This window comes from Agaricus bisporus (assembly GCF_000300575.1).
Source record: "Agaricus bisporus var. bisporus H97 unplaced genomic scaffold AGABI2scaffold_3, whole genome shotgun sequence".
Lineage (NCBI taxonomy): Eukaryota > Fungi > Basidiomycota > Agaricomycetes > Agaricales > Agaricaceae > Agaricus > Agaricus bisporus.
In genome coordinates this window covers 491,809-505,645 of record NW_006267366.1, presented here as the reverse complement: position 1 = coordinate 505,645, position 13,837 = coordinate 491,809, and the positions used below count along the sequence as shown (strand labels likewise).

At 46.9% G+C, this 13,837-nt stretch overlaps 5 protein-coding genes across 5 annotated transcripts; 1 reads left to right on the top strand and 4 right to left on the bottom strand.

Moving 5' to 3' along the window:
- Nucleotides 1–67: 67 nt before the first annotated feature.
- On the bottom strand, nt 68–770 carry AGABI2DRAFT_134553 (hypothetical protein; the record flags this gene model as incomplete). Its single annotated transcript, XM_006458947.1, has 2 exons — nt 566–770; nt 68–518 (listed from the first exon to the last, which is right to left on the bottom strand). A coding segment is annotated over exon 2 (307 nt), but the record flags the coding sequence as incomplete, so codon positions are not given.
- Nucleotides 771–2,783: 2,013 nt separating this feature from the next.
- On the top strand, nt 2,784–5,050 carry AGABI2DRAFT_115969 (hypothetical protein; the record flags this gene model as incomplete). Its single annotated transcript, XM_006458946.1, has 2 exons — nt 2,784–2,856; nt 2,916–5,050. 2 exons carry the CDS (start codon nt 2,784–2,786, stop codon nt 5,048–5,050), a joined length of 2,208 nt encoding a protein of 735 aa, XP_006459009.1.
- Nucleotides 5,051–5,164: 114 nt separating this feature from the next.
- AGABI2DRAFT_191092 (hypothetical protein) lies at nt 5,165–6,333 on the bottom strand. The gene is made up of 4 exons (XM_006458945.1): nt 5,817–6,333; nt 5,655–5,755; nt 5,482–5,586; nt 5,165–5,427 (listed from the first exon to the last, which is right to left on the bottom strand). Exons 1-4 carry the CDS (start codon nt 6,278–6,280, stop codon nt 5,273–5,275), a joined length of 825 nt encoding a protein of 274 aa, XP_006459008.1. The 5' UTR covers nt 6,281–6,333; the 3' UTR covers nt 5,165–5,272.
- Nucleotides 6,334–7,363: 1,030 nt separating this feature from the next.
- On the bottom strand, nt 7,364–8,779 carry AGABI2DRAFT_115967 (hypothetical protein; the record flags this gene model as incomplete). The annotated part of the gene is made up of 4 exons (XM_006458944.1): nt 7,364–7,488; nt 7,549–7,653; nt 7,708–7,808; nt 7,866–8,779. The coding sequence occupies 4 exons, from the start codon at nt 8,777–8,779 to the stop codon at nt 7,364–7,366; spliced, it is 1,245 nt and encodes a 414-aa protein (XP_006459007.1).
- Nucleotides 8,780–11,237: 2,458 nt separating this feature from the next.
- Nucleotides 11,238–13,800, bottom strand: AGABI2DRAFT_115966 (hypothetical protein; the record flags this gene model as incomplete). The annotated part of the gene is made up of 13 exons (XM_006458943.1): nt 11,238–11,308; nt 11,364–11,408; nt 11,469–11,614; nt 11,662–11,800; nt 11,848–11,954; nt 12,005–12,125; nt 12,176–12,247; nt 12,301–12,339; nt 12,404–12,500; nt 12,550–12,768; nt 12,832–12,871; nt 12,928–12,952; nt 13,002–13,800. The coding sequence occupies 13 exons, from the start codon at nt 13,798–13,800 to the stop codon at nt 11,238–11,240; spliced, it is 1,920 nt and encodes a 639-aa protein (XP_006459006.1).
- Nucleotides 13,801–13,837: the final 37 nt, after the last annotated feature.

Sequence of the window (13,837 nt, the reverse complement as noted above, 5' to 3'; positions counted from 1 at the left end):
GCCAGAATTGGTATCCCGTTCCGCCGACGTCATCTTTGACTCCATCTCTCCACTCAATGAAGAACTTCCTTGAACAGTTGAGCCTAGACCGGCAAAACTTCTGCTGGTTAATAAAGTTGGAAATGAGGGTGTAACTTCTTTGCCCTTATCAGATCCGAACCCAAAACTATGACCGCGTTGTCTCCCCGAGGAAAGCGATAACGTCAACGGATTCTTGAATTTCTCCTTCGACTTTCCACTCTTCTTCGTGCCCAGGTGTTTGGTAGTAGGCCGAACTTTATTCATTCCAAACTGATCATAACAATGCACGTTCCCAATTTCGTCCTCATCCTGTGCTAAATCTAACACAGGTAAGGCACCCCTTGTTTGTGAAGGGGCCGCCACACGCATTTGAAATGGAATGGAGGTTGGAGATGGGGGTAACAAAGGTGGCAAGGGGGGTACTGTCACGATCGGGGATTCTTGTGCATCATTGGGGCTATAGGAGGTTGTAGAACCATACGCGGGGGTAGTTGCAGGTATCTCCGCTGTCAACCCAGTTTCCGACCTTACAAATCTTGCAGAGGAGGCGGAAGATACGGATTGACGAATCGAAGAACAAATAGGAAATGTGATTGAAGATGGAGAAGTAGGTGACGATAGTGGAGAGACGTCGGAACCACGACGTGAGTTCTTACTTGCCCTAACCGTACTGAAGTATGGACGTTTGTGCGTTCCAATTCGAGGTAGAACTGGCGAAGATGACGGCGAAGACGGTTGAATACCTTGTGATACACCCGCAGAGAGCGGCGTCGGAGGACTGCAAGTTATCGTAGGGGGATTATTTGCGACTCCTGAGAAACTTCGATGGCTGGTAGGTGAATCGTAAGGCGTGAATAGTGTGTTGGGAAGATCGTGTGAGTGGGACATGGGGATGGGCGGAGGAGAGAGGGGAATCAACGGATCAGGAGGAACTAGGCGGTCGGCATTAGGTCTGACGAAAGTAGACAGAGACAACTTCTTGTTAGTCCTCCGCAACGTGCGAGGTGATTTAGGTGAAGAAATTCCGGTGGTAGTGACGATCGTCAAAGGGCCACCTTCCTGGCTTCCGGACATATGGGTTGGGTCTGAGTCAAGCCGTATGCTGGGGATGGGTGATCTCTCTTTCCCGAAATTCGTCGAAGTCATATTTGCCATTGCGCTGGTCTCGTTATTTATAGGTCTGGCGTCAACTGATGAGGTGGGGTGCTGGGATAGAAAGACAAGAGAGTGTGGGTTATGAGCGACTTATATACCTTTCAAAGAGTGCCACTAAGCTTACCCGGCTTGGCAGAGTCCCCGTAGCGGTATCAATGTCCATCAGACCAGCATTTTGGACTTCACGAGGGTCGTAATATATACGTTTGTCCAGCCGTGTTGTGGCCATAACAGTTGTGGAACAAGAAGGACATTCGACGGACGTAGTGTGGATAGTGTCGTGATCAGTGGTCCAAGCAGCCTGGTCCATTATATTGATATTTGACGACACACAGGGTGGTCTAAGCGCGCCGTTTCTGCGAGCAGTCAGATTGACTATGCAGTGTCTGATGCACCGGACACGGCTTCCAGTGCACGCGATAAACGGAGAAACGCGAGCTACCAAGGTCCAAAAGGTCAAGAAGGTCTTCACGTCGATACAGTTCCGAAGGTCTGTGGGTAATGGCAGTGGACACCCGCGCAAGGAACCAGCCAAGGAAGAACCGGAATTAGAAGTACTGGCTCTGACTTCAACTTTGGATTTGTGTCCTCTCGGCGGGTGGTCGTCAGAATAAGAAGGGACGTGGGCTCAGAATTGTGCCCATACCAAAAACAATTAATTTCTTATCCCCTTATTTCTATTCCGCAATCATCTACCCTAGATTTGGAATAGGGTCGTGAACTCGATTACAATTGTATTAGCATTGTTTTAGCTTCCTGATCGCACTACATAAATGTTCCTCAGTTTTTCCGGAATTCGGACGGACGCGACTGGTGCTCTGGAAGGTTCAGAAAATTCCTAGACAGCATGTGAACATGTTTACAGCTGGTCGTTTTGCATGAGATTTTGCGTAACCATGAAACTAGAAAATGGCCAACTTCTGAATCTTCCCAGCACCAACAAGTCTATTCTTAGAATTCCCTGCCTTCCTCGCAAGCGCGGCACATTTCGGGCCGCATTGAACGGCGTGCGCACGCTACATAAAAGCTTTCAAGAGCCGCAGGCTCGTATTGATCTAACCAAACGACCACTCCCGGGTTTATTGTCTATCCGTTTTCCATGATTTTACTCCATGTGAATGTCCATGGCATGGTGGGGACCGGCCCAAGCAAGAGCATGTATTTTGCGGAAAAATCATACAGCACCAATACTTGTTTTTAAGGCCTTGGCTTCCAGCCGATGATAAAGTGGAAAACGGGTCGAACGACCGTTAAATTAGGTCCGTTTGAGATGTCAAACCCAATCAAAACATACCCCAACAAATGATGTATCTTCAGACTTCAACACTTTCATCGTCTCGCTGAAAGAAACGGTCACCGTCAGCCACCTAGGTTATATGGATATCGATCGCTCAATTTCTACTCTCGCTATGATCGCCACTCTTCTCCTCTTACCCTGTGAAGGTCATCCTCACCACTAGTAACTTCGAATGTCGAATCTGGGACAAACCTTTTGGAGGCTCTTAGAGAACTTCTTTTCGTGGTTTGCCCGGCTATTATACGAAAAGCAAAGAAGGCCTGACTGCGAAGAGCAAGTCGGCCTTCCGACCCGAGTTGACGGAAAGAAGATGTCCTTAGATGTGACTTCGTCGACATCAAAGGATCGTCAAGGCATCCAGGGACGACCTCCTCGTCATTCAGGTTAGCCCACCATTGCCCTTCTCCTAAGACAAGTGGGAGATTTAATGTACCGATCAAAGAATGGACTCGCCAAAACGTCTTTCGACAGCTGAGCTCTAAGAGAAGGGTTGTCTATGATGATCGTCAGCACAAGAAACGCCGTCCAGCTCTTATTCGGTTCGATTCAACACCTCACCGCTCCAAGCCTATTTTCGATGGTGCTGACGCAGCCCCTACTATCCGCGTCGAAGATTGGAGTATATTTCCTCCTTCCAGGAAATCCCTTGCTCAACGTCTTTCTCTTATTACGATGCCTGTTCGAGCTTTGCGCATTTCAGGCTTCATCCCTGAACCTCGTCAAGACCTTCTCACCGTACCTGCGACAGACTCCTCTGGTCACCTATTATTATCTTCCTCGAATCGTGTGGGACGATGCAAACACGTCGAACAGAAAGATTCACAACGGACAGGTGTCTCCACCTCCAAACTCGCCTTAACTTCAGACCTATATGGATGCCTTGGCAACGAGAATTTGGATCCTACTCAGGAGAGAGCTGATGACAATGAGCTACCTCATTCTCACGGGGCTAGAGAATATTCTACGGGAAACCTATGGGTCACTGTTCGAAACACAATGCCTGCGATACAAAGGACGTCAAGGCGATATCACTTCTATTCACTCCCTGCTACTGGTTTTTCCCCGCTTTTTGGTAACGATGGGATAGATGAGCGAAATTTCCGTGCGGCCAACAAGTTGAACCGAGCCAGTCATGGACCAGAGGAAGTCACTCCCGAGGATCCTATAGCCGAAGCCGACCTGGCTGTCTCCGAGATTGACTCTACTATACCTGCCACGTCCCACGAGAAACCTAGATTGTCGACAACCTCAGCAAGGTTCAGTCGCGAATCCCGGTCACAAGTGCTCTCTGGTCTGGTTGTCCCCACGAAACTACCTTACGCCGACTTCGGAGATGTTCCATATCCCTTTGTATTTGATCTCGATTTATACTTGTCAGAAGCCGATGTTCCTGCCACGCCACTTCTCCTAGTATCCTTCTCTGGTCTCGATTCGGAATTTTCATCGCCAGCTACGGACTATTTTGACACGCCAACGCCGTCTCCGAAGTTGCCTGTAGAGCCTCTTTCGATAAAACAGGCTACCTTATCCGACATTGCACGCATCCCTTACGAGACTTCGGACTCTGCTAGAACTGGCGATGATCCCGTACCAGAGAGGAGCACACAAGAATCACTGGACAACTCTGGCAATACTTTGTCATTACATTCCTCAGGCGTTGAAGATATCTCATTTAGTCAGTCAGAATACTCCATTCTTACTGCGGGTTATGTCAACGATTCTATAACCTCGAGTGATATTGGCAACTTGATAGGGAACGACCTCGACAAGCTTATTCTCAGCGACGTGGAAGATACATCAAGTGGAGAAAACACAGTCGATGCTGTGACCATACCATCAGAGTCGCGCGACGCTGGGGAAAATGGGGGTGTCTGTTTACCTGAAAAGGTTGTTAAAGTTATGTCATCTACTTCCGACGAGGATCGCACTCGGATAATGGATCAAATTCGAGCCAGTTTCAAGTACACTTCTTGTCCATCTACCTGCAAATCTTCCTCCGAGACCAGCCAAGAGGGCGACACTGAAGCGCATATATTGGCCGAGGACACGTTGACAAACGATACATCGAATTCTGAGTCGACTTTTAACAATCGTCCCTGCCGGCTGCTTGAGGACCTTTCTTTTTCTGTATACGATGGAGAACGACGCCAGAATATAATGAATAGGTCGACTTTATCGGGACATTCTGATGTCGCTTCCTTCATAACCTACCCCACTGTTCCCGAAGTCAGCTTCAATAACATTGCCTGCACTCCATCGCTTCGAGTTCTTGACGACGTCTCCATCGCTGCCGGGCCAAACTTTCATTCGACTTTACGAGAAGGTCGACTTTCAGATCGAAGGAAAAAGTACCATCGAGCGACGGCGCCTGTTAAAACACTCAATTCAATGCTTATTCCGAATGTAGGCGTTAAGATAGACGAGAAGTTGCGACGGGGAATCAAGGGTTCACAAGGCGGTCTCGAGCAGGAACGATGTAATGTCGGTCCGGTTGGTCAGGAGTTAAGTGCTAGACGACACCGTGTTGCTGATTTGACACAGGTTGCACGAAGGAAGGTGATGCCAGAGAAGTTCTGATTTGGCGATGTAATATGTGTATGTTTGTTCCTTACGTAGTTTATAATTTGTGCTTGTATATTCTTTTGGGGGCTTCGGATATCCACGTTTTCTCAGCTCTTACTGCACAATCGTTGAACACACAACAATAATAAGTATATCAACATGGTCCATAAAGAAACAAACAATTTGGTCCTAAATTGTATCTCAGAGCAATATCTTTATCCCACGCCCAAAAAATTATCATGCAGCTACCAGTGTGGACATCGGCGGGTCCGGGAGAGGAACTGCGACCGTAGAGGTGGTCCAGATCTGGTTGGTATTGTTGTCCGTGCACTTCCAAACCTGTGCTTGGCTTCCGTTGGTCAAGTCTCCATTGGTGAGATCGAGACAGAAGCCTTTAAAGGAATCATTAGTTGCGGTTTTCTACATATAGTATATCCCGCCTTTACCTTGGTTGGTGAGAGCGACCCTCTTGTCATCAGTGTAGAACCAATCCTGAGCTGGTAAGTTATCGAAGCATTCCCAGATCTTCATTCCAGTACCGGAAGCTGGCGCTATTGTTTTATTTTTAGAAATTTGATTAGCACCGTAGAATTTGACACTTTATGTTTGGTATACTTACAAGCACCGGCGTCCAAACAGAAAGTAGTATTCGCCAATTGAACTTGACCTTGGCCAGGTGCAATGACCCATTGTTGAGCAGGAGTTTGATTACAATCAAAACTGTTACGAAAACGTGAGCATTTGCTGCCACGGGTGTGAGAATTTGAAGAAAACAACAAACATTTGGACAGGGGTTCCGTTCGCGAGAACTGCGCCTTGGACGTCCAAGCACTTGGCAGTGTTTCCGTTAGGGTTGATCTGCACAAAGGGTACAGGAGTAGGGGTGGGAGAACCAGTAGTGGTGGGGAAAGTGATGGTAGACGGGATACTGGCAGTAGTAGTAGGGACAACGGTAGAAGGAACACCGGTGGTAGTAGTAGGGACAACGGTAGAGGGAACACCGGTGGTAGTAGTGGGGACTACGGTAGAAGGAACACTAGTGGAAGGGGGGACAAGAGTAGGAACTTCGCTGGTGGTAGGGAGAACAACGGTCGAAGTAACATCAGAAGGGACAGTGGTAGTGATAGGGAGCGTAGAGCTAGTTGGAACGGAGGCAGATTCGGATGCGACAGGGAGGGAGATCACTGCGCTGGCTGCATTGAGCACGACTGCCACCAGGGAGACCAAGTTCCAAGAGAACATCATGATTGAGTGAATTTCACAAAGTCTAGAGTGCTACTTGGGGGCTTGGAGTGAGGTGGCGAGATATCGTCTCGCATTTCCGGCATTCTGAAGTTTATATACTCAAAAGTATGGAGAATCCTGTCAATCATTGGTGTTGGTCCCAGGAGACGGGCAGGGCGGCACAAAAAATATACTTACTTGTCTGTGCACGCGACACACGCTGTCTGGACTCCGCGCCACTTATGGTGGTTAAAAATAAACACTGAATAAGATGCTCCACAATCCATATGATATATTCGCGAACACGGTCAATTTACACCGATGGCAACTCGTCGTCATTGTCAGTAGTTGTATCCTCAGTCTGTGGGAACCACGGAAAGTTCTTTTGCATATGGGCGTCGCGCAAATATCGCATGAGAACCGGAGATCCCTCGAGTCCTCCGAGTCTATCTTCAGCTTTACTGGGGCCGAGAAGCCGGTGTCATACTATGTTCTTATGTTGTCTTTCCACCGCTTAGGACCAGCATAGCGCTCACATATGACTCATATGAACCGCTTGTCTAGTTTGTGATTTTCCGCGTCCTTTTGATTTCTAAATGAGCCCTCCCGCTCGGTTCTCATATTATTTGATCTACCCACGCTGGTAACCTTCTGTAATTATTAAGTTTGGGTAGCCCGGTGCAAAACAGAAGTCGGTCGCTTTCGCACGAAATAGTCCTCGTTTTGCTCAGAACTTAAATATCTCCTAAGGCGTCAAAGACAGTGGACGATAACTAGAACTTGTGAATAATGTGTCAGGGTTCGTACGCCATGAAGAAGTCGAATATTGAGTTCGTTTATTATTCCAGAGGACGATGCAGAATAGTTCACATGAAAACTTTGCCATGATACCCGTGCTACACAGTCACGAGCAATCGATTGAATAGAAAGATAGCAACTTGTAACGGTACAATGCAACAGCGGCAGTCGGCAATCCAATATACATGGCTTTCGAATTCGTGTGTGTTTCAATCGATAAAAGCTAACATTAATCAATACTGTCCATAGAATCAGAGTTCTCAGTCTAGGGTTCTCCAAGAGGAGTCTATATATCGTTCAGGGATATCAAGCTGGACCAGAAGTACCGTTAGAAACGCTCCAAATTTGGTTGGCATTGAAGTCGGTGCATTTCCAAACTTGTACCACATTTCCATTGGTCAAATTACCCTCGGTGAGATCGAGGCAGGAACCTTGAATGAAAGATTATCAGCTCAGTTTTGAGGTTTTCATCATATCATCAGGTCTTTTACCTTGATTGGTAAGAGAAATCCTGTGGTCATCAGTGTAGAACCAATCCTGAGCAGGCAAATTATCGAAACATTCCCAAATCTTCATTTTAGTACCATCGACTGGAGCTAATTTATAAGATGTCAGTACTAATGCGCAATCGGTCGCATTATTACACCTACTAGCACCAGCATCCAAACAATGGTTAGTGGCAGCCAGTTGGACGTGGCCTTCTCCCGGTACAATAATCCAATTCTGGGCAGGTGTCCCATTGCAATCATAACTGTTATTTTCATAGTATGAGTAAAGTGCTCGATCGGCTCTAATGATGCAAACGTACATTTGAACTGGCGTCCCATTCTCAATGATATCCCCTTGAACGTCCAAACACTTCGCCGTGTTTCCATTGGGGTGGATCTGGAAAGAAGGAGTCGGTGTACCAGATGGAGGAGGAGTGGAAACTGTAGTGGTGCTGGTAACCGGAAGTGAAGAGGTGGCGGGGACAGAAGAGGTGATGGTAGTAGCCGGGCTCGATGAGGCCGGGACTGAAGAACTAAGGGTGGTAACTGGACTCGATGAAGCTGGAGCCGACGAGGTGATGGTAGTAACCGGGCTAGAGGAACCAGGCACCGAGGAGGTTAAGGTGATAACCGTACTCGAGGAGGCCGGGACCGAAGTCGCTGGTACGGAGGAAGAAACTGGAATAGACGAAGAAGCTGGGATGGAAGAAGAGGCTGGGATTGAGGAGGTGATTGTGGTCGCCATACTCGAGGAGGCCGGGACAGAAGAAGAGGTTGGAATAGATGAAGACGCGGGTGCGGAAGACGACACCGGTACAGAAGAGGCTGGAACTGAGGAAGTGAAAGTGGTAGCCATACTCGAGGAGGCCGGGACCGAAGTCACTGGTACAGACGAAGACGCTGGTACGGAAGAAGAGACTGGTACGGAAGAAGAGACTGGTACGGAAGAAGAGACTGGTACAGACGAAGAGACAGGTACAGAAGAAGAGGCTGGGACTGAGGAGGTGAATGTGGTCGCCATACTTGAGGAGGCGGGGACCGAAGTCGCCGGTACAGAAGAAGAGACCGGTACAGAAGATGGGGCTGGTATAGAGGAAGAGGCTGGTATAGAGGAAGCTGGAATGGAAGAGGCAGAAACAGTAGAGGTAGAGGCCGAGAAGGTAAGGGCCGCGGAAAGCACTACGCTCGCCACATTGAGCAAAGTGGCCAAGCGAATAAAGTTCCTGGAGTGCATGGCTAGCTGTTGAACAGTTGACGAGACTTGTACGCTACCCTAAACTTGAGAAGCGCCCCGCTCAACTAGCAATCGAAGGACGTTTTATATCGAAAGACCGGGAAACTCCTTGCAAACATCGGTCAACTTCCCCGTCTTCAGGAAAATTACGCATAGACCCATGCGTTTGAATGAATAGCTCCACAGAAGCGTGCCCAGCGAACAGTGAATCCCAGGTGGAATGTCGGGTTCTACCAGTTGCATGGACACAGATTGACGAGTGCATTCTCTTTTCAATGAGAAGAGCTGAAAGTTTACAAATAAAAATATTGAAAGCAGAGCAATGCTCTTACAATGTTCTTACACTTTGGCAGGAGTGAATCTGTGTTCGTTAGACATAGTCCCTGTTGATGCGCATATCCAGAACCGCGTCTGCAATATCAAGAGTCTGTTTGGATGTTGAAAATTGTCCTATCGTTTAGCAATGAGAATATGTGGAGCGAACGAAAATATCTACTCCACGGCTCACTTGGACAATTCTTCTAATACTTGAGGAATGGGCGAGGTTCGGACTTCGGATGGAGTAGTGGTTACGAGGTTGCGCCCGCCGAGTCAAACCCCTTGATTGTGATAGGATATTGGCCAATTATAATAACATTGAAGAAGCTTGAACTTGATCAATATGATGATTAGTCGTTAAATTTACGAGACGGTTCGCTGCGGACGAGGGCCAAGGTAGAGAAGTTGCTTTGATGTTGAATTTGGCGGTCATTGATGTTGATCTGTAGTAGACCTTTGAACGGGCAGAGTTAGCCTCTGTGTCTTCGTTGGATCGATTCTGATTGATCGTTAGCGTGTTGCAAGTGCTGCGGACGATTGATTCACGATTGTTCGACTTGTACTTGAGACTTCTCGGCTCTCGGGTTTCTCACTACGTTGGTGACGACGAATGCTTAGTGAGCGATTCTATTGAGGTATGGAACTTGAAACTTATTTGTTAATGCCTTTCAACTCAAAATAGCCTCTCCCACACATTCAGCCACCTTCTGTTAGCTTTTTCCTTGCAATGGCTCGACTCATGAACCCGAGATAGGAGACGACCGATATACGGATGAAAGAACACTTGGGTTCCAAGCAAGTGTGAGAACCCGTATTCTCATCTCATTCGTCGAGATCAATATCAAAAGACAATCAGTATTGACTAGACTAAAATTTGGCATGTCAGAGAAGGCCTGATGGAAACGGACTCCACTTACTTAAGGTTATCGTGTCTTTTCTATCACCATACATCTTCTGAACTGTTTATGTTAAAAACACCAACTCCACAAGTGCTGACGGGCATGCGAACTTACTATAGAACGGTTTTGTGAAACTGATAATCGAAAGAATACGATTGGCCATTACAACCTTCATTTACACCGTTCTTTGAAATATCGCCAAATTCCATATAACCAAGACCGGTAAAGTCAATACCATGTGTTGCCACACAAACCGCGACCAGTATAGCTATAGCGACCGTAATTCTCAGGCGGTTGTCAGGGAGGCGAGAGCCCAGATTTAGCTGATATTCAAAATCGGTGCATTTCCAGAGGTAATAATTATAAGTTGATTCATAGCCGAAGTCTCGCATACATGGACCCATTTGATATGCGTTAGTTCGACTCAGCTGTCCCAGCGCCCGTCATGTCATGAGGACCAGAAATTTTTGGCCAAGTTTGGTCTAGGATTTGAGGGTAATGAGAACGTTTGTGCTCATATGGCTGCTGGTCACTCTACCGTCACGAGGCTGAGAGAGAGAGGAAAAACGTCCTACGGGACAGGCTTCAGGAAACGAAAGTAGTCCCTCCAATACCCTGCCGATGGAGGCCGCGTCTGAATTTGATAGGCGATAGAAAAGGACTCGCGCAAGCGATGCATTAAGTTGTCGTGAATTTGTAAGGGAGCCCTGTTAGCAGACCGAGGTGCCCAAGAGGCGCTCAGTAGCAATGAGATCTCAGTGGATACGTGGACTTGTTCGGCAGGAGGTTTCAGTGAGTAGGCGTCATCGAGACCGAACAGATGGCCGAGGACTTGCATCATTCCTTGAAAGGACACGGTCGAGTCGTCCATAAGAAGAGAGACAAAGAGAGGCATAGGATACAGCGTTGAACTTTGCATGCGCTGACGGCATTGTGAGAGTGCAGTTGGACGACTCGGGGTGGCCAGCTGTCATTGAAGTTGGAGGAACAGTCTCCAGAATTGATAGTCTCGGGCATGCAAGAAAAATTGCGGCTCGAAAAATGGTTGGACTACAATTGGAAGAGTTTGAAAGAGACAGCTAGAAACGAGTTTCCAGTCCAGTCTGTCAGGGGCGTAGGAAGCCGCCGGCATCACAAAAATTAATTGAGCAGTGTTTCCGGCAGTCTCCGAGCGGCAAACGAAAAATGCCATATCAATCCCGATAACATTAAATCTTGGGTGTTTTGCATTCGTATAGGACTTAAAAGCTTAAACCTTTGACGTTTGACTTGTATCGCTCCCCAAATACACCTTCTTCGATTGCTTTGATTTCTAGATTGTTTAGGTTATGCAAGAGCTCAGCAAGGCTGCCACGTTTTTGACTCACGAAGTGCCAGTCGCTTGGAATAAAAGCGGCAAAGACCGAGACTACCTAGAAAACAGTCATACGCGTCAGAATTTTGTCCACGAAAAGTTATATGGCCTATCGTACCCATCATGTACCATAGGTTTGGTACACCTGTGTCCCCATAGATCCCATTGAACTCCATTTCGTTATTGTATCCCCATATCTCATTCACGTTTTGGAAGGTCTTTGGGTCTAAAAATGCTTTTATGACATCACGAGTGCTTCCGAGACTACCACCGGAGTTAGTACTCATAATCCGAGGACGAGATTGTTTTACCCAGTGCAAAACACGACAACGTCAGCCTCAAGTTGGCTCCCGTCCGCAAAGTTGATGCCCGTCTCTGTAAAACCCTCCATAGTGCTCTTGCTCTTCAATTTAATCTTTCCGTCGATGACATATTGGCTTCCGCCGACATCTAAAAATGATATAAATTAATGAGGAGCGTTATGAGGAATCTTGTACCCAAGTAATAGCCTCCTGCCCTCGTGAAAGCGGTTAATAAGACACCAGCATCTTTATATCCGCGATTGAGATTGAAACCAACGCGACGAAGGTTGTCTAGCATTTCTCTGAGGGTGTAATATGAGATCTAGTATACATTCGCGGGATAAAATAGTACTTCTCTGCTTCTTCAGCTGCTAACGTGCCTCTATGATGTATCCCGACGTTGAGGAGGTTGGGGAAAGTTGCGGCTACTTTATCAGCTACAGTAATTGGCGGCCCCGTCTCATCGAACAAGCCTGTATCAGAAAGTGGTCAGAAACGTTTGTGGGTTATGTCCATTTATTACCTTTGAAAAACACATTTACTACAGATTGCGCAGTAATCACATGGGTAGAACTGCGCTGATACATCGTCACATCTATATCAATCTTGTTGATAATTAGCGTGAGCAATTGAACAGGTTACACAAACCGATTCCATTATCATACAGATCCATACCGATGTCATGAGCTGGTCAGGCGACGGAGAAAAAAATAAGGCCCAAGAGACAACGCTTTGCGAAATATAGTCATACCTGACGTGCATGAACCGACTAGAATAACTTTTTTTCCTAAATAATCTTCAGCTTTCTTGTATTCCGACGAGTGAATGATTTGTCCTTTGAATTTGTCCTAATGTTAATGTTAGTACACGAAGAAAACAATTAAATGTTTGCAGCACCATTCCCGGATACGTGGGCGTATACCAAGATCCACCAGAAAATCCGGGGGCAAGCACGACATGTTTGACAGTAAATATGCGCTCAAAACCTTTATTCTTGTGCTGAACTTTGACTTTGAAGAGACCTGTAGATTGTTCCCGTTCAATGTGAGAAACCGTTGTTGAGGTCCAGACATTTAATTCCATCGAGTCTGCGTAAAATTCTAACCAATTCGCTAGCTTGATAAGTTATACGTGCCCATTAGCGTCTCATTAGATGATATATAGGTCACAAAAATCCACCTTCTTCGAGGGGGAGTAGATAGGCCAATTCTCAGGGAAACTGAATGAAAGCTTTCGATGAATCCAGAATCGAGAGAGATAAGTTTGGTTGCCTACGGGATGTATGGCATGTGGTCGTACCCTATCACTAGTTTCAGATGACATACGAATAACAGATCTTAATCACTCACAGACGGGATCATGAAGACACAAGACGTCATATCGATTTCTCCAATTATCTCCTACTCTTTCATTCTTCTCTATCAAAACACTTGATATCCCAAGAAGTTTCAATCTTGCTGCAGCTGTCAGACCGCTTTGACCAGCTCCCACAATCAGCACAGTGGGTTCGGTATCTTCAAATAGCTTCTCTTTCTCTCGAAGCTTTTCCCATCCTCCGCTATAAGGCGTTGGATCACGCAGATTTCCAACCTTCTCAGGGAATCCTCTCAACTCCTCCAAATTTGTGAAGATACAGTGCGCTTTCCACTGAACTCGTTGCTGCTCATCCAAGGTAGGCACAAGTCGGAATATACCCGAACAAAAGCCGACGTCGGTTTCGAATGTAAAAAACCCAGTAATCCAAACCAAATCTGGCATTGGTCGTGCAAAAACCGGTGCCAATCCTTCTGCATCGTCTGAGGTCTTCAACTTCAAGTTGGCGATTTTAGCACTTGTAAGACGATCCGTCAAAAACTCGCGAATTTGAGTGGTGCCCTCGAAAGAACGGAAATTCCAAGTGAGAGCAAGTAAGTCGCGCCAGTAAACAGAAACTTGGTCTGCAGTCTCAGGACGGCCAGAGTCAAAAGACGATTGAACGAGGAGATTCGTGATCCCTTCAGGGTCGTTTGAGGTAACCTTGTCTGCGAACAATGCAAACCACTCGCTTGCTACCTTTCGAGCATCAATATCCTCCGGAAGAGAAGAGATACCGAGTTTATTTAGAGTGGGCAAGGGCGCTTCAGAAGGATGAGCTGCAGAAGTGGTCATAAGAGTGAGAGTGAGAAGGACTGGACGTCTCGTGCTC